Here is a 20983-nt window from a genome sequence, read left to right on the forward strand (position 1 = left end):
TTCAGAGTGCAGGAGCTCCTGATCAACCTGAGGATCCATCTACCACAGCCACTTCCCCAGCTAGGGCAAGTAAGAGGAAGAGATGTCAGTTCTGCCCTCAAAAGAAGGACTGTAAAACACATACTGTGTGCTACAGGTGTAAGAAATATGTCTGCAAGGGCTGTGCACTTGTATACTGCCCTACATGTGCTAATTAGTTGAATGGGTTATGTTATTTTTCATATTTTTGTATTGTACATTGTCTTAAATTGTTCACTAGAGAGAAAAAATCAAACTGAGTCATTGGGATGAATAAAAATGTATTCAAAACTCCTTTTTGCAAATTTGTTTTCTTTTCTTAAGCTATAGAAATTCAAATGAAGAGGGAAAACTCATGCATTCACACATTTTGAGCTCAATGACGATATGCAAGATGAAATTTGGTGTTTAAAATTCAACTAAGCTGTTTATATTGGGAGTTTAGTGAAGACGGGCAATTTTGACCCAGAGGACACAGGGTGTATACAGAAAATGAGGACAACAGGAGGGTTAAGACTTGTAATTATTAGATACCACCTGATAGAATGTCTTGGGGAAAAATGGGTTTAAAATAAAAAAATGTCAGTATGTCACCAGTGATGCATTTTGTTTTGGCTGTGAAAGTTTGGTAAAGTGGGAAAATGAAAAAGTTGTCAAAAAAGGAAATTACTGACAAAAATGTCAGTAAACATATGAACTAAAACCAACTGATGACAGTTTAACACAATAAGCTTTATACAATCTAACATCAAAGTGACATTCTTTAGATAAACCCTGTTGGTGCAGTAAACATGCATACATTTCATGTTTTGCAAAGATTTCTTAAAAACAATTCTTGATGCACCCACATACTGTTCCATCAGTGTAAGATTCTCAATGTAAAAAATGCACAGAATAAACACAGGTGAACAGTGTGTGCTCAAAGGTTTAAAGGGATAGTTCTGAATTGTTGAAGAGAGGTTTATCTCTAACCTGCATTAGTTAGCTGTAGGATTTTCGTTTGCCGTTAATACCGATTATTTTGTCCCAGAGGTTGAAGCTAACGAACCAAGCAGACTTCTACAATCTTAAAAGTGCTCTAATCTGAAAAAATTCATAGTGGTTTATGCAAATTATATTTTACGAACTTTTAGACTGTCATCCTGTTCACATCGGCGAAAAAATTCATAGTGGTTTATGCAAAATTCATAGTGGTTTATGCAAATTATATTTTAGGAACTTTTAGACTGTCATCCTGTTCACATCGGCGAGAAATTTCCAAAAGGAGCAGAACATAACTCGACTTTATTACGTAGCACTTTTCAAACACAAATGTAAAACAAAATGTTTAACAAGGTTATGGCTAAAAAGAGCAGATCTCAATGCATGTTGGACACAGGAAGATCCTTGGTGGCGCATGCTTTCTTGGCTATGTGTAAATACTCACCAAACTCACATCATAACAGCGTAAAGGTTCATAAAATAGCATTCACATAAACTTCTACAATGTTTTTGAGATTGGTGCATTTTGAGACTGTAGAAATGTTCTTTGATCTTGGCCCCTCTCTGGCAAGGTAAGGGGGATTTATACAAAATGAAGATTCCAGGAATGTTCTCTGCTCCTTTAACAACACCTCAATTCAAAAATTCTGAATTATCCTTTCACTCTGTCTTTATGGGGCAACTGTGGTACAGGTTGTAGGAGTCTGTCCTGTAACTGGTGGGTTGCCAGTTCATATCCCTGCTTTGTCTTGCTTGCTGCTGGTGATCAGAGGGCCTGGTGGACAGAAGCCTCACTTTTGTCAGTCTGCCCCAGGACCTCTGTCAGTGTGTGTATGAATGACTGATTGAAGTGAAAACCCACTGAAAACGAGTCAACAGAAGATTGTTGGTCACTGTTGGTCACTGACTGGGTTGGCATCACTGGTCACAGCATACATATTGCTGGGCTTATTGTGTATATGACCACCATAGCAAGCTAGCATTAGTTAGTGTTAGCTTACCACAAGTCCTTTAGTCCACATGTTTTACAGCTCCATGGCTTTCCTGTCTCTCCTGTACTCATCCAGAATGCTTTGTCTTGCTCCCCGCAGTCTACTATGGCTCTCCACTTTCACTTTGTCTGACAATAGCTATAAACAGAACAGCAGCCAAGGCTGTGTTTGTGTCACAAATACAAATCACATCATGTTACACCCACCATGTTATCCCCCACATTGAGATGGTAATCAATTGTGATGAAAAACAAACAAAACCGTGTAGAGCCGACCTGACCTGACCAAAGTCGAGAAGAGTAAGTACTAATAGAAAAAGGGCATAATTTCCTTTTTCAAATCTCATTTAGGCCCTGAATACCCTACTCTAAAACATAAAATGCATATCTTCCACTGTTCAAAAACTCCAGGTAAGATCCAGAAAGTCTAGCAGACACCAAATTATTCATGCTGCCCCAGTAGGTGGAAATAACTTCCCCATCAAGGCCTTACATCAATGTTGACCTGATGTTGCTCAGCACACTTTTTGTCTTTTGCCTAATCCATTTTCATCTTTTAAAGATGTTCTTCCTCCAGAGACGCAGTTTTCACATAGGAATACAGCTGCAAACAAAACAAAAAGAGTTAGCTCGTGCAATACAGGGGTTGGACAATGAAACTGAAACACCTGTCATTTTAGTGTGGGAGGTTTCATGGCTAAATTGGACCAGCCTGGTAGCCAGTCTTCATTGATTGCACATTGCACCAGTAAGAGCAGAGTGTGAAGGTTCAATTAGCAGGGTAAGAGCACAGTTTTGCTCAAAAATTGAAATGCACACAACATTATGGGTGACATACCAGAGTTCAAAAGAGGACAAATTGTTGGTGCACGTCTTGCTGGCGCATCTGTGACCAAGACAGCAAGTCTTTGTGATGTATCAAGAGCCACGGTATCCAGGGTAATGTCAGCATACCACCAAGAAGGACGAACCCCATCCAACAGGATTAACTGTGGATGCAAGAGGAAGCTGTCTGAAATGGATGTCCGGGTGCTAACCCGGATTGTATCCAAAAAACATAAAACCACGGCTGCCCAAATCACGGCAGAATTAAATGTGCACCTCAACTCTCCTGTTTCCACCAGAACTGTCCGTCGGGAGCTCCACAGGTTCAATATACATGGCCGGGCTGCTATAGCCACACCTTTGGTCACTCATGCCAATGCCAAACGTCGGTTTCATTGGGGCAAGGAGCGCAAATCTTGGGCTGTAGACAATGTGAAACATGTATTGTTCTCTGATGAGTCCACCTTTACTGTTTTCCCCACATCCAGGAGAGTTACGGTGTGGAGAAGCCCCAAAGAAGCATACCACCCAGACTGTTGCATGCCCAGAGTGAAGCATGGGGGTAGATCAGTGATGGTTTGGGCTGCCATATCATGGCATTCCCTTGGCCCAATACTTGTGCTAGATGGGCGTGTCACTGCCAAGGACTACCAAACCATTCTTGAGGACCATGTGCATCCAATGGTTCAAACATTGTATCCTGAAGGCGGTGCCATGTATCAGGATGACAATGCACCAATACACACAGCAAGACTGGTGAAAGATGCAAAAGGAGGCCCTATACCATACTAATAAATTATTGTGGTCTAAAACCAGGTGTTTCAGTTTCACTGTCCAACCCCTGTATATTCACATCAGTGAGAGAAGACCTTGACTTCTACTTTCTTCAGACTGAAAACAGAGAGTTGCTACCAAAGCCAAACTATGACAGTATATACTGAGAGCTAAATTTGCAATTACCAAGATATTGTAAGCCAATTTTGTTGCATATTCTCAACTAGACTACAGATATAATAAATTCACTCGGGGTCAGAATAAATAAATCACTACAATTATTACAAAATGTCAGGACGTATCTAGGTAGTGAAAATGCCGCTTGGAAAGAACTCAACAGGTGTGCCTCAGTTCTGGATTGACTGTTCAACCCAATAGATTGAAAACATATTTACTGTGATGAAACATTGAGGGAATAGCTGCAACTATCAGCCTCTCTGTGTTTGACTGCGATTTGAGAGTCTGTTGCTGCTCCCAGCCGGTTCTTGACTGTTTTAAAGCAACAATGTCCCAAATGAACATGTTTCAGAGCAGCTATTTATCCGTCAAAGGAGATATCACATTTCAGTTGAATTTATGGTAACATCTCCATCTTACTGTCAGCATAAACCTCTAAAGTGAAGGCAAACCAGTGTTGAGGAGTTTACTTTGCCCTTTACTTCATGTTCCAAACAAGACTGGATGGTTGTCTCTTAATGCATTCATGACTGAAATGTTCAGTAGATTTAAACGTATCAGTTCTGACAAAAGGAACTTCATCTGAGCACAGCATGACAAACAAAAACATTATTTTATAGGTGGTCAGCCAACTTTACATTCTCCAGATGGTATCAACTGGGATTTTTCAAAAAAGGAAACATGGGACAATGTGTCTGTTCATTGACTCAGTTTAAATGTTCTGTGTGTCAAAAGTGTTCTGTTGCCTCAGCTACGGATATTTGTTTTGAAAACATATTTTTTACTCTTTGCATCAACAAAGCTGATCTACAAACAAGGTGGTAATTGGATTGTGTGTGCAAAATAAATGGAACTGCGGGTGCAAACTTTTAACATGTCTGCCTTCATGAATATGCAATACTTATGATAATGACCCAAACGCGCAAATCCATGGGAGGAGGATATGCAAGTATCATCCCTTATCACCCGCGATGCAATTTTCAAGGCTTGAAACGGTTTGTGGGTGCAATTCTTGCATGTTGCTTTAGCAAGTTTGAAATGCAGGTGCTAACTGGGACGCAAAAATGTCTGCTGCCACTTTGGCCAGAAGGAGGCATAGATAGAATGACAGATGACAGTGAGAGAGAATCGTCCGTACATGTGCCAACAGATTTGGGTTGTCAAAAATAAACATATTAAAAATAGATGAGTATAGAGGATTCTATGAATGATTATCTAAGCTCTGCTTTGGAGCCAATCACTAACAAAAGCCATTATATTTCTCCTATGGTAAAACTCCTTGCAACACCTTATTCAACATCATTCCAGCATAACATCGCTGTCAGTGATCATCTGGTAAATGCGCACATAACTGATCATGCCTGCAATCGCACATCATGCAAAAGACCCACTGTGCAGTACAGTTATGTAACGCTATGCTTTAAAAATAGCAAAGCTATAACATACAGATTGCCGACTCCTACAACAATCTATTTTCATATTGCTAATATTATGTTCAGGCTTAAATATTGTGGCTATTTATGATAAACTCCGAACTCTTTAAACATATATTCTCAAAAAAACAACAGAACCCAGTGAGTCTCCAAAATAATTAAAAGATCAAGGGAGACAAAGTAATTAACAGACATATTTGTCTTTTATATTGTTAATAGTGATTGGCCAATTTGTTGTGAGTTATGTTGAGCAAGATAAGAGAAATAATATCATCAGGGCAGATGACAAACCTACTGAGTAGCACAACAATAGTTAAACAGAAGGAAAAAATCAGCAACTGGATCATTTCTAATGATGCAGGGTAACAATCCCTGCATATTCCTAGTAACACAGCAGAGGATCTGTTTGCTTTTCCTCTTGTTCCAGCCAGTAGCACACACAATTTCCTAATAAATAGGTCCATCTGCACCTGTTCTGCACCTGTTATCCATTGTACGCGTAATCTTTGAAAATTGACACAACTTACCCACTTATTGCATGTGCAATTTATTTATAGTACACGCAAATTAGCACCCGCTTTATGGGATCTTTGAAGATCACGCCCTTAGTACTTACCTTTTACAGCATACAGTGCCTTGTAAAAGTATTCATAGGCCTAGAACCTTTAGTCATTTTGTCACATTACAACCACATATAATAATGTATTTCATTGGGCTTTGTATGACCAACACAATAGCTCATAATTATGTTTATAAGTGGAAAGAAAATGATAAATGGTTCACACAGGTTTTTACAAATAAAAACTGAAAGAATTAGCAAAAATTCATACTTAGTCCTCTTAACTCTTATATCCCTAAATAAAGTAATAAAATCCAGTGGAACCAATTGCCTACAGAGGTCTACCTACATGTAATGTAATCTCTGGATAAATCCAGCTGTTCTGTGAAGGCCTCAGAGGCTTGTTAGAGAATATTACGCAACAAACAGCGTCATGAAGACCAAGGAACACAGCAGACAGATCAGGGAGAAAGTTGTGTAGACGTTTAAACCAGAATTAGATTATTACACAACATCCCAAGCTATGAACATCTCACAGATTATGAGATGTTCAATCAATCATCTGAAGATGGAAAGACTACAGCACAATTGCAAAACTACCAAGACATGACAGTCCACCTAAACTGACAGTATGAGCAAGGAGAAGATTAATTAGAGGACCAGGCAAAAGGCCGATGTTAACTCTGGAGGAGTTGAAGAGATCCACAGCCAAGATGGCTGACGGGGCAATTAAAAGACATGCACACCTACAGGAAGAAGAAAGAGGTTGTTGTCAACAAAACATTGAGCGTGGGAGCAAATGAACATCCTGAATACACCATCCCAATCATTATATATTGTGGTGGCAGCATCATGCAGTGGAAATGGCTTCTCAGCAGGAACAGTGAAGCTTCCCAGAGTTGAGGGGTAGATGGGAATCCTGGAAGAAAACCTGTTGGAGGCTGCAAAAGACTTCAACTTTCAGCAGGACAATGTCCCTAAACCTACAGCCAGAACTACACTGGAATGGTTTAGACCACACCATGTGACATGTAACATAGTGTTTCACCCAAGGGAGGTGAAAATGCAGCATCAAATCTCAGTTTTGGAAATTATCATCAATTATTATAATGACCTTTGATCAGGCAGAGGTTTCAAAGCGTGGGGTTTTACTTCACAACTTTAAGTGAAAATAAAATTACAGCACCTAAACCCATTAAAGTTGAAGAAAATTAGCAGAAATTATTGATTGTGTGGTGCATTTTATCCTCTTTGGAATGTCCAAATTCACTTTTTTATTAACTAGACAGAATTTGTGTATTTTTCATTCCGAGCCATGGAGCTGACAAAGGATTGAAGGGACAGGATCATCTGTTTCTCAAACTAACTACTCAGTGACAAGGGGTTTGGGTTGCACTTTTGGCCTCTTGATATTTTAGCCAAACGCTACAAACATTGCATTTCATTGCGTCACGCTCAGTGGATAATTTGCAACAATGACCCATTACAGTGAATGTATCGGCTTCAGCAATCTGGTCCTGATGAGTCTTTTTGTTGTCGTGCCTCCATACCTGCAGCCTGATGTCACTGCTTATTTCTAATGCTTTAAACATGTTGGGAATAGATTTCATAAATGGGACCCTTTAGAGCTTCGCCAGTACTCTATTATTTCTTTAGGCTGCAGATGTTCTCAGTTAAAAAATGGCATTAAAAATATTCCCCACCTTACAAATTTCTCCTGTTTTTGCTAATTTTTCACACTTAAATGTTTCATATCACCAAACAAATGTTAATGGTAGACAACACAAATAATACAAAATGCTGATTTCACATGATGATTTTATTTATTAGGGAAAAAAGGCATCCAAACCAAACTGAGCTTCTCCAGCTGTCTCCTTTTCCTCCTCCCTTCCCTTTTCACAATCGAGTTTAATAATGAAAGGTTGTGCAGTCTGACATCATTCATCATGCAGTGTGACAAGAGTTACTGTCATTTGGTGCCAGCACTGTGTGACATGTTTATAAGAAAATATAATTGCCCCATTCTTGAATCATGATTTAACTGTGATTAACTTTCCTTTTGGTTCAGTTTCCCTAGCCACACACAGGTCTGACCTATAGAAAATCCCTTTAATGGAAACTGTCTGACAACAAGAAGTGAGCTGGTCACTGTTCTGGTATGATCCTGGACTGTGATGAGTCTGCATACAGGCAGGAGTTGGATCAGCTGATCCACTGGTGTGCTCAGAACCACTGCGAACTAAACCAGTTAAAGATAATAAAGATGATGGTGGACTTCCGGAAAACACCCCTAAATTACTTCCCCTCAACATCTTTAACTACACTGTGTCTATAGTGGATCACTTCTGGTTCTTAGAACCACCCTTTCTAAGGACCTGAGGTGGTCCTCATACATATACATGTTTGGAAGAAGGCCCAGCAGACGCTATACTTCCTGGAGCCTTCCACAGGAGCTGCTGGTCATCTTCTACACCGCCATCATTCAGACAGTTTTGTGCTCATCCATCACTGTGTGGTTTGGCTCACCTACAAAGCAGGACTGGTCCAAACTGCAACAAACAATTAGATCTGCAATGAGGATCATTAGGGCTGACCTTCACTCCATCCAGAACTTGTACAGGTCTAGGGTCAGGAAAAGGGCAGCTAACATCTCTGCAGCCGCCACAGAGACAATTTCTTCTCCCAGGCTTTCTCTGATGAACACGCTGAACACCTCACAGCCAGAGGAGTAGCCAGCTACTCTGCTTGAAACAAATAAGCACATTGCACTGCCACAACCTGTCATGTAAATTTATATGTGTTTGTTTAGTGACCAGCCTACTAAAATTACTCGCATAAAGAGCTCCTCCAGAAGGTCACCCAAGAACCCACAACAACTTGCCTCAGTTGAGCTCAGTGTTCATAATTAAATAATACGAAAGAGAGTGTGTAATAATGACATCTTTTGGAGTTCCAAGGCCAAAAGGTACTGTTGACCAAAATGAACCCCACACCCCATCCATGACAGAACACAGGACAAACACTGCTGTTGAAGAACTGCTCTGTCAAACTAGTCTTGTATGGTTTCTTTGTAAATATGTTATCGTGTTCAGTAAGCCACAGTCTTTTAAAACATGGAACATCTCTGCATGAATCCTGAATGGAAGCAGGAGACAGCACAGCTGGGAACTGATGTCTGGGCTTATTTACATATAGTTTACAGTTTTATGATGAGTGTTTTCTTAGTGTCTTTTTTCCAAGTCTGGAAGCCAGCGGGTTATCCCTGATATTTTTCCAAAGAATCCGACTCCAGCTTTGATGTAGTTTACGATTTCCAGCAATACTACAGAAAAACAAAATATTTATGTGCCTTGCTTTGCAGGATCTTCCAGGTTAAGCAGAACATTAGGAAATTACAGCAAACCACAGCTTCAGTTTAAAATGCCCCACCCTCTCATATTCTCAACATCTGGTTGCTGTGATGCATCTTTCATAACATGCATTAAAAGATAACTTGATTTTTGTAAAGTGGTGGTCTGAGATAAAACACTTGGCTCAAATTGGAGAAACAGATGTTTGGCTTGAAGAGTTGAGCTAACGGCTTATTGCTAAGGCTAAAAGAAAATGGCACTTCTGCTATTTTACAAACCTTCAACCCATTTTTGCAATATTTGCATAATTTTTGTAATAGTTATATGTAGAAGTTGATGGTCATTTGCAAGGCATATTGGTCTGTGATCTATTACCTAAATTAAATGCATACTGCAAAACAGAGCATGTTGTTGAACTTTTTCACAACCAATTGTTTACAGAAGTGAGCTAATGAGTAATGCTCCACCTGAGGTAATTCAGTTTCAGTATAAAGCTGTTCTTTACAAGTCATCATGAAGACCCCAAGGAACACAACAGACTGGCCAGGAATATAGTTGTGGAGAAATTTAAAGCAGGGTTAGGTTGTAAAACAATATCCCAAGCTTTGAACATCTCACAGAGCTCTGTTCATTCCATCACCTGAAAATGGAGAAGGAATGGCACAACTGCAGACCGAGCAACATATCACCATCCACCAAAACTGATAGACTCAGCAAGGAGAACATTTATATATGAAGCAGCCAAGAGGTCCGTGGGAACTCTGGAGGAGCTGCAGTGTATAGTATAGCATAACAGCGTAACTATTGCTGTAGCTGATGTCGGATATTTGTCCTCCTTTGCCCTGACATCACCGATTCTCTTTTTGCTGTCTCCTTTTCCTCTTCCTTTCCCTTTTCACAGTCCGAGTTTAATGATAAAAAGTTGTGCAACCTGACATCATCCATCATGCAGTGTGACATGATGGAGTCACTGTCATTTTGCGCTCTGACTTTTTGACATGTTCAAAAACTGTACAAATCTACACTGTTTGTGTCGGGCTGTAGAGGCTGCAAATGACTTGAGAAAGGGGCAGGGCTTCACCTTCCAGCAGGACAACAACATAAAGACAGAGCTACCATTGAATGATTTAGGTCAAAGTATACTCATGTGTTAGAATGGCCCTGTCAAAGTCTAGACCCAAATCAAATAGGGAATCAAGCAAAATTGCTGTTTGCAGTTGCTCTCTATCCAGTCTGACTGAGCTTAATATTTTCTTGCAAAGAGGAATGAGCAAACATTTAGTCTGTAGAAGTGTAAAGCTGGTGGAGACATACCTCTAAAGATCTGCAGTGAAAGTTTTGACTCATAGTTGGGGTGCTGAATACACATTTCAGTTTGTTTGTTTTTTTCTTGTCAAAATTACAAATTTCATTCCAATTCACAGTAATGCATTACTTTGTGTTGCTCTATCACATAAAATCTCAGTAAAATATGCTAAGGTTTGTCTTTTTGACATGACAAAATGTAAAGACACTGTAGACGTCAAATATACAGCAGAGGAAACATCTTTAAAACAATGTGTGCATGAACTGCAGCTTCTTTTAAACTGGGTTTGTTTTTTAAAATGTATAAGAAATCTGCTTTGGTCTTGGCACTTGACTCTTTGTTCTAAATCTTTCTTTTATCCAAACTAAAGTCATTTGGATCCTTATCTACTGTCGATAGGATACTTACTGCTCAAAATCCCCCCCAAAGAACCCCAGTTCAATAAATACAACAGCAGCAGCAGCAGTGTTCCCTAGAAGGAAAGGGAGTGATGTGAGCGTTGCAGATAAAAACATGAAAAACTCAAGAAATGTTGTTAACATAGCAGCATGAAGCCTGACTGTGAGATATTGTAATTAAACTTAATAAACAACTGTTTGACTATATCCAACCAAACAACTGCCAACACACTTTCTTCTATCGCATCCTTGGCTACTTCAAGATATGCAGCTCTCTCACTACCTCATAAAGAAAATAATTGTTTGCTGACAGCTTCTCCGAAAGATATCTGTAGGTCTGCGGTACAAAAAAAATAGACTATTGGAAGTTTATGAAACATATTTTATTGACTTATTTTGTTAGATTTGTACAGAAATCAGCTCTGAGGAGTTCCACAACAGACGAAGTTATACTTCTAAACCACAACCACCACTTGGTAAATATGAAGGCTTAAAATAAATTTATCTTTTACTGGAAAGCTGCGATTAATTTGTGTTTACAAGAATTCTTGCTACTAATGCTGGTAACAGTTTGTGCAATCCCTCATTTGACATTAGGCCTCCAGAATTTTATTCAATATGTTAAAGATCTCGCTATACCATTTACTTTGTTTTATAGATCTTTGTAAAACAAACAGGCCCACATCATCACAGATCCTCCACCTTATTTAACAGTGACATAATGGGCTTGCCCATTGTTACATGCCAGACTAACAAGAAGTGTTTGTTGCTGAAATTTTTTATTTTAGTCTCACCTAAATAAAGCACGTAGTTTCAGTGAAGTTCCCAGCAGGGATATAACATAAAGTATACCCCCCAAACAGCTGGTCGTAATGCAGACATTTCTCTGACGGTAGACATGAGCAAGTTTGGGTGAGTGGTACATTTATTGCAGCAATTTCCTGACTTATGAAGATCAACACATACCTGGGTTAGATATGCTGACATCATTGAAGCCCCGCCCCCTGAGAACAGGAAGTGTAATGGTTCTCTTAGTGTGGTCCACATTAGATCCACTTCACCTAATCAACACAAAACTGTCCCCAGTCACAGATAACATGATGGTCTAAGATAGTCTCCAGCACTGACAGGTTTGGCTGGCGGGTGTGGGTGTGGCCGTGGCGAAGTCTGACGTCACACCATGGCCTTACGTTTGGCTTTAAATTACACATGCATGATCCGATTTACTCAAAACTGCTCTATTGGATTACATTGAAATCTGGATCAACGTCTTTTCCATTTTGAATAGTGGCTTAATGAGATGGGCCTCTGTGTTATGTCACAATTATATCCCGGGGAAACAGAGAAGTTAAAAACTCTTAGACCTTCTGATTAACTCTAAATTAAAAAGGATAAATTATAGAAAAAGCTATTTCTACAGCCTACCTGTAACCTCCAAAAACAAAGGGCAAACATCTAAAAGTAAGAGCTGTGAATTAAATGATGTAGATTTTGTTTAAATACAACTTTCTGCTGACTTTTGTTTCACTAAAGAAACTTGATTTTTTTCATTTTGACCACCAAAGCAAGAGTTTTTTATTTTGAATCACCACATTCTCACAGACACTGGGTTGTATTCAGAGAGTTGTTTATTTTCTTAGCAACACTGTGCCACTAGTGTTCACAGCTACGTATAAAACTGTTCAGGAGAAACAAAGCCCTTAGACATTCAATGCAAAGATTAAAGATGATGTCAATGGATTTAGTTTTACAATATGGGTGGGTATATTGCAAAAATAATGTGATATTTTTATCTTCCTTTTGGCCTTTGAAAAAGCGTGCTGAGGGTCAAATGGAGAGCAAGACAGAGCATCGTGAGAGAAAGCACAACCAGCAAAAGGTGAAACGGCAATCATTTTAAAGTGTTTTGAAATTCATACCATTAAACTTGAATTATATCTTCACCTGACAGCATAAATTTCTGTTTCAGTCAGAGTGTCCGCTTGTGTGGAGAAATGTCCCTCTTCTCCTAGGAAAACATTGCGGCTTTAGTGTGCAGGCAAAGAAAGGTGTGTATAATTTGTTCAACCTCATTTCTTAATTGTGGTTGTGACATAAGCTGTTTAAACAAACCCATACAGTAAGTGCACACTTACACACAGGCCTGACCACTGACAACAACCAGATGGCACAGGGAGGCTGCGCCGTACATTTCCGAGTGCGTATAGATCTGAGAGTTTGTTCTTTTGCACAGAGTGTGACACCAGATGATGTGTGTGTCTGCAGAGCACATGCTGGCTAGCATGTAGTGTGAGCTAATGTGTGTGTGTGTTTTATTTGCATACATGTCATCATACCAGCAAAAAGAAATGTGTAGGGGTCGAGTGTGTGCTAGGTGGTGCATGGTTTGTGTCAGCAAATATCTTGCTTTTTCCCAAAACCTTTTTTAATGTCTGTCTGTGACTTTCTTTATCTGGCCTGTTTTCCAAAACTTCACTGTCTTTGTGGTTTCGGGTTATAGCTGCTTCATACCTGAGAGAAATGTTTTTTCTGATGTGTGTGTGCAAAACAGTCTATTTATGTCTGCCAATGTAGATTAGATGTGAATTTCAATAACAAACATAAACATTTGGGCTCTTTTTGGAAAATACATTTTCTGATGTCTTGCTCTATCTAGCCTTTACCACCAGTTTGAGTTCAGACAATTGAATTTCCTGTTACTACCTCTCACAAAAAACGTAAGCTTAGAGGTAAAATAAAAAGAAGGAGGGAGGGGTGGGACTTCTTGGTTGATTTTACACTGATTTAAATTAAAAAGGGAAAATGGACAGAATTGTAAAAAGCTTTCTATTGTTTTGAGAGTCCAGCGTTTTTGAGGGGGAAGCAATATTCTAACCTCCACAGAAACATGTCTACTCATGTTAGAGAGATATAGTTTGGATGTTTCAAACTGAAGTTATCAATAATGGTTCCCTTATCTGGTAGAAAGATATTGTAGTGTAAGGCCAACAGCTAGCTAATTAGAGTTTAGCAATTCAAAGTACGCAAACTGAGCATGTTCATAACCACACAATGTTTTATTTGCAGATATCAGACATCTAAACTTTTGTTAAATTTGTCCTTGTTCTCTAAGGTGAGAAACATTTGCATTAAAAGACAATTCTAAATGAGAGAAGCAAACTTTCAGATTTTGCATCTAGGTCCTTTACTTGGTTGAAACATATTCCGGCAGACTGATGGTCAGCTGATCCACCGGATCTGCTAGTAAGGCAGATTTACACAGCTAGCAGCGTAGTCCAAAGTAACTTCAGTGGTGAAACAAGGGCATTGTTCAGCTTAGGTAATAGTGACTTAGTTGCTTTGCCAATCACCAATTAATCCAAAAGAAGTAAAAAACCACAGCAATAGAAGAAGTACTTTACTCTGGAAATAGACTTTGGTCAAAGTGATCAAACAAACACTCAAGACTGCAAAAAACTTCAAACAGCCTTTTTATCTTTAAAATGGTCATGCTTGCGTTATATTTGTGCTCGAGCATTACTTTAAGATTGGAGGGTTTCTTATTTAGGGTTTTCTAAAACTTCCACCGTTACAACAGCACATTTCACTAGGTTCCACAAATCAGCCATTGTGACACAACACTTTAAAGCACTAATAGTTTCATTCAAAGCACTGATATGCAGTAACTACCAAGACTGCATATCCAAACAAGTCAAAACAAGCAATAAGAATGATGATAATAACAAAAAACAGCAAATTCGTTAGATGTGGGTCAATGCATGGACAGGCTTTGCTTAACACAGCATGATTGGTGATTTAACTACTGTCTGTGGTGTAGCATCATCAGTCCACTCTAATGTATGTTTAAGATGCTGACCAGTGAACTTTCCTAACTGTATCAAGTGTTTTTGGCTAAATGTGGCTCTTCTATGGCCTTTCTCTTCCCATTTTTCTTTGAAAACTACGAAACACTAAGGTTTAGTAAACTTTTATAAGGAAAAACAGAACTAGTCATAGTTGGCTTAAAATTAACGCATATATTTGCATTTTTTCAAAACTTCCGAACAATCTTAATTTTTTCCCCACTAAATTAACCTTTAACCCAACACTTTTTAGTGCCCTCTAGTGGTGGCTTATCAGAAGGCAACTAAAGAACCAGGCATCGAAAGTATTTTCTTTTTTTTTTAAATCTCCATCTTGCTCCAATATTCGTTGATGCAAGGCAGAGAGTTGACACAAGGGATGTGACTGGGTCAGTATTTAAACATGCTATTATTTTCACCTCCAGTTTTCCTGGAGATATTACCTCATGAGAGCACTTGTGACTTGTTGTAAAGTAAGATGAAAATTGAGATAAAGTTGCTGTTTGAACATTTCTATGAATGTATTCCAATGTACAAGGTGCTTGTTGCAACATAGCTCTGAAAGAAACTAAATTTAACCAGTTAACTTTACAACCATGCTAGCTTTGAATGTTTGCAAGTTAGCAACTAGTGTTTTTCTGCATGTACTGTGCAGACACATTATTGTATTCCCCCTCTGTTTTGCAATCTAGGTTGATTCTTTCCTTACAGTAAAACACAATGCAGCTTCACAGGTTAGACAAGAAAGGCAAGACAGATTAAGCAGTTTATGAGAAAACATGGTGAAAAAATTTACAGAAGGGAAGCACAAGAGACTGGTTAGATTGCATGTTATCCGGAGCCTCTCAGTCTTTTTTTGTCTTCCTTTGCTTTGCTGGGCTCATTCTTATTGTCATTTGCAAGATTTCATCTTTGTCTTCTTTGTTTTCACTTCTCTTTTCTTTACAGACTCTTCTTCAAAACATTCTTGTTGATCACAGTTCTTTCAGCATCCAGTAAGAAAAGGCACTCCTTATAATCTATCATACAGTCCATGATTCTAGTCCAAGTGGTTTTAGGTCAGGTCAAAGTAAAAAAAAAAAAAAAAAAAAAATGAATTAGATTAAAAATCACCACAGGTCATCATAGTCCAAGTCCCATTCTAAGGCCTATTTATGTACAGTCCTCAGATGGCATGCTTAGAAAGGTTAAACTCAAGATAGTTTGCTTTGGTTTGATCATACGCTTCTTCTGCTACCGTTCAAAAGTCCTTCTTCACATCTTTTAGGCAGAAGATGGGTGTGTACATTCTTTGGTTCGGAAATCCAAGATTATAATTGCTTTTTACAGCAAAGTTTGTTCAAAGAGGAAATTCACAGAGTTAGATGTGTTCAGTGGGGATGTCCAAATGATCTTTTTTCATAAAATCCAAAACGGCAAGAATCAACTGTAAAGCAGTTCTCACATTTCTGATTGCACGTCTCTCTGTATAATCTTGTTCTTAACCGTTTTTCTTGTAATGGAGAATTGGAAAGTCAAATCCACTCTTCTCCTTTCCATTTCACTTAAACCTCTTGCAGTGTTCATCATTCAGGCTAATCTGTAACACCCCCAAACCTTTTCCTCATTCAGTTTGTCTGTCCTGGCACACACCCAAGATCCAAGATCAGGTTCACAATTGTAATCAATTGATAATAAAAAGGTCTCTCTCATTTACTCTCTTTTTCCACAATCTCCCATCCTGCTCTCTTAAAGGTCCAAGCGGAAGGCCCCGAAGTAACTGGAGGAATCATCTGCATTCACCATAGTAGGAGAAGAGACTGAGACGAAGAGTTCGTCACCGGCCCTCAGCTCAAACAGTCCTCCCTGATAGACGGAGTGCAGGGCATACTCAGCATCTGGTGCCCAGCACTTGGTTCCCACACCCTTCAGGAGCTGGAAGAACCAAAGAGAAGAGAAAGTCAAGGAACGGTTCATATCTGATTGATTCATGTAAAGAAAAATTGACATTTTACCTGTATAGGGCTTGGGTAGGAGGTTTTCTTGTAGACACATTGCACCAGCTGGTGGCTGACGCTGCGCTGGTCCCCATCACTGGCTGCTGGAGACGGATACCGAAAATATACCTGGAAGTAATCAGAAGCATAGGATGGCTATGACCGATGAATGGCATTAAGTCCAGAAAAATGACTGATTCACCTTTTCCAAAACAGATGAAAATCTCCCTTTTAATCTTTGTCTCTCATTTGAACCAAGCTAATGAGAATTATCACCTGGGAGTACAGGTAGTACCGCCCATCCTGAGGCACTCGCAGCTTCCCATTGGTCAATGTCATGTTGTGCAGGTGAGCTCCAAAGCTCTGATTGGCCCACGAGCGGACCACGTGACGACAGGACTGGTGGAGACCCGGTGTAGGGCTAGGATATGGAGGGAACCCTGCCAGTAGAGATTAGAAAAGAGGGGAGTGTGATGAAATTTAGGAGAGTCTCAGCAAAAAATTAAAATAAAATGGCAAAAGCTCAACAGCAGCACAATCTGTTGAAACAGAATGTAAAAGTTAAGCAGTTATGAAGGACAAAACGTGACCAAAGTGCAACACTCTAAGGCTAAGTTGACTGCCGTCCAATTCAAAGAGCATTTATAATGAATTCTAATTTCTTTTGGTTGCCATTAAGCTTGTAATGGTGAGAGTAGGATAACAATGCAGACTGGTAGAGATTTACGTGACTTTTGATGTGATACTGCACTCTCATAAAACCCTTTAAGGTACATGTTTAAGTGTTTATGCATATTAAGCTATTTTGTAATTCTATATAATCTGAATAACATTATTTAACATCTCATACTGACTTTAGAACACATAATTTGAAATGGGAGCACTTTATCGCAGATTATGCCAAAAAGGTTTCAATATGAACGTTTTATATTTGCTGAAATCATAAAGAGGATGTAACCATCTGTTCTGCTGGTTTCTTGACACTGCTGTTCTTTTGTAATCAGCACCACGCATGTTTGGAGAGTGAATTAGGAATACAACAGATACACAATACGACCACTAATGTCAGATGCTTTCAAACTCTGGCCTATGCTTATTTCGATCAATTATCAAATATCATCTGCAAATAAACAGCTACCGGCTTTCTATAATGCATTTTTGTCTGAGAATTAAGCACTTTTTAAACATAACGGCTTCATTTAGACAGGACAGGCCTGTGAAAATGACAGAGTGAGTCAATCTATATGAATTAATTGCCAGCCAGGTAAGACTGCACCATAAATCTGTTGGCATATGGGATATAGGGTTAGATCAGTATTGTTGATATCATGCTCTGATAAAAGGTCATGAGCAGTTAAAAACTTCCACTCAGTAAATTACTTTGTTAACATTTTTGTATGAATAAAGATTAGTTCCTTCAAGAGGCTAAAGCTAACTGCTAGCCCTTCATTTCCACCATCTTTTAGTAACTCCAGTATCGAGTATATCACAATGGTCCATAAAAACGCTATTATAAACCTTTGGACTGACATCATGTTTGGATTAAATGGTCTTTATAAGTCAACCATTAATTCTACAAAAGGATGGGGTGAGAGTACTAATCCTCTTTGCAAAACACTGTCTGAATGGAACTTGGTAAGCATTCCTGGTCACCATCTGCTGCAAATAGGTCATGCTTTTAATGTTTTTTTTATCATGTATATTATTGTGTAATCAACAACAATCAAGTCATTGAGGATTATACATGATCAAGCGATTAAGATCTTGGTCATTAAACCTTTCAATCACATTAGTCATGTTCTTTAAAAATTTAACATAAAATTGAATTATTTATTGAACTTGAAACATATTTTATATATGCTTGTTGGTCAGGCCTCTCTGCTTCTTAGGCACCTTGTGATCAAACTTGTAGATTCAGTAACTCGTAGAGAATCTATTGGGAATTGTACCGGACCTTTAACCGAAGCTTCTCTGGGACAACGGGCCGACCCTGTACACTCAATATGTGGAATTACTCAGCTGCAGAACTAAAACTAAACTCTGACTGGGATCAGTTTACTAAAACAGTTTCTTATGAAAGACATATGCATGTAATCATGAATGAGCACAACCAAATTTGTATTTGTGTTTGATTATTAATTATTTTTCTTAGTATTGTTGGGTCTTGTTACTCTGTAATGTAATTGCATTTTACTTTATTCTTTTGTAACCAAAACAACCCCTAGGATACAGGAAATGCATATGAGTTTAGTCCATAAATGCAATATTAGCTAGAGCCTAAAAAGTCCCCATTTGAGGAAACTAAATAAAATGAATACAGAGTAGAAATCAGAAATATTATATAACCTGCCTTACTTTTCTATCCCAGTTTTAGAAGAGCTTATTTTGTTCCGTTCTCAGTGTTGTTCTAGGCTCTGAAGAACCTAGAAGGTTCTTCGAACCAATCAGAAGCCTGCCCCCAGAGTGTGTCTGACTGCTGCACTTCCTTATGAGAAAACCAGGCTGAACGTGTGAACCTCGCCCTCTCTTCTTCCTTCCCTTACACACACACAAGCTCACAAACACTTATACATTCTTTGCCCTTTGTCAATTCGGTGGAAACAACATCATGCAGCCTTTGCCAGATTGTTAACACCCTTCAATTTGCACGCAGTTTCAAATGAAGTCTAAAAGTCTTGATAACACTCAAATGATAAAGTCCAACTGCAAAGTATTTTTTAACAGCACACACTTTTTTTAATCATCATTTACATCTATAATTTATTCACAGTGAACACTGCTGTGAAATGATTTTAGGTGCCACTAAAGACACGGGATGGAATTGAACTGGCTCCATCGGATGCTGACCACGAAATAACTGATGGGTTGAGCAATGGTATTCCTCTTGAGATGTTACAAGATGGTTATAAACCAAAAAAGACAAGGATTCCAGCTGTTTCAAATGAAAACAGGACTTTTAAAAGAATTGTTTAAACTAAATCTGAACTGGAAAAATTGGAAAATCTAAAAACACAAATGTTTATCCAAAAAAGCACACATAGATATGAAAGTGAAGGTGATTTAAAGAACATTTAATGCGATCCGTGTGAGTTAGCATGAACAACAGCTGCTCCAGTGAAGTGTTTTCCCCCACTGTTTGTATCTGTTTGTCGTTAAAAATGAGATCGCTAATGCTTTTTGACAACGTTCAGATGGGATTTGTATTCCTGTAAACAGACCCAACATGGTGCTTTGTTCAGATCAGACCTTAGCGTCATTTGAACAGACACATGTTGGCAAAGAGGAAATATTGTTCAGCACCTTTTTAGTTTGCCGCGTTGCGTAGCACATGTACTGAACTCAAGGACCCTGGCTGAACTTTCCTGCAACAACTTCTTCTCAGTCTTCCTGTAATTTCCTATCCAGATGTCTCACCTTGAGAGCTGGTGTCTCGAAGAGTCAGGTGGGCAGATGGCCTCTGGGCCACAGAGCTCATGAACTTTGAGTTGTTAAAAGAGCGAGGCATCGTTCTAGCCTCTGTGAAGGAGAAAAGAAAATTGGGGGAAGCTCAGGAAGGAATGCTGTGGATGAATTATAGTGTGTGTGTGAGGGAGAGAGAAGCTCACCAATGAAGGTTTGTTTGGAGATGATGTTCTCCGTCACCTGAAAGAAGATGTGAACACTTAGATCAACAAAAAAAAACTGCATTAATGAAAATAAATATATTTTTTCAAACATTTCTGGTTAGTAAAAGCAAAACGCATAGATTTTATACATACAATAAACATATAAATCCAGAGGAGGTTGATTTCAAGAGAGCAAATTATAAGCAAGAAACCCCCAAATAACTCAATTTATTTCTGTGAAAAAACTGGTATGCGAGTCTTTTATAGGTTTTATAGTTTGTGGTGTGTTTGTTTGTGCTTTTCATTGTCCATGTGGACATGGAATCTGTGAAATAGAGAGGAAGTATTACAGTAATTGTGCTGCAAAGTATACAAACAAAACTATCGTCTCTTGTGTACAAATTAGATCTCGCTTCCAAACTTTTGGCCTGTGGTGCACATGACATTGATTTTATTTATAACTTACTAATATATTATAGGACCGGGAGCGGGTTTCAGCAAATGCCTATTCCTAAATAACTTAGATTTAGGGAACAAAAACGCCCTTAGTTGAGGGGATGGTCAAGATTTTTCCGTTATACTTGAATTTACAGCAAACCACTATGGTTCTAGTTTTTTTTAAGACAATACACAGAGATACTTAAAGTAGAAAATGCTGAAAGAAGGCAAGCTTAAATTTGATTTAGCTAATATGGTTTTGTTTTGTTCTTCTTTTCTGTTAGGGTTTAAACTGTGGTACAAACGTGGG

The 20983-nt window shown here is 38.7% G+C and overlaps 1 protein-coding gene across 1 annotated transcript in view; it reads right to left on the bottom strand.

Moving 5' to 3' along the window:
• Positions 1 to 12422: 12422 nt before the first annotated feature.
• tnfsf10l (TNF superfamily member 10, like) overlaps positions 12423 to 20983 on the bottom strand; it is an 86496-nt gene continuing 77935 nt past the window's right edge. Inside the window, exons 3-7 of the mRNA XM_047386041.1 lie at positions 20236 to 20272; positions 20045 to 20146; positions 16907 to 17070; positions 16649 to 16759; positions 12423 to 16568 (exon numbers count right to left, since the gene is read on the bottom strand). Of these exons, the coding sequence (XP_047241997.1) occupies positions 16383 to 16568; positions 16649 to 16759; positions 16907 to 17070; positions 20045 to 20146; positions 20236 to 20272 (600 nt within the window). The 3' untranslated portion in view covers positions 12423 to 16382. The remainder of the gene's footprint in view (positions 16569 to 16648; positions 16760 to 16906; positions 17071 to 20044; positions 20147 to 20235; positions 20273 to 20983) is intronic.

The sequence above is a fragment of the Girardinichthys multiradiatus genome, chromosome 14, assembly GCF_021462225.1.
Source record: "Girardinichthys multiradiatus isolate DD_20200921_A chromosome 14, DD_fGirMul_XY1, whole genome shotgun sequence".
In the NCBI taxonomy this organism is placed as follows: Eukaryota; Metazoa; Chordata; class Actinopteri; order Cyprinodontiformes; family Goodeidae; genus Girardinichthys; species Girardinichthys multiradiatus.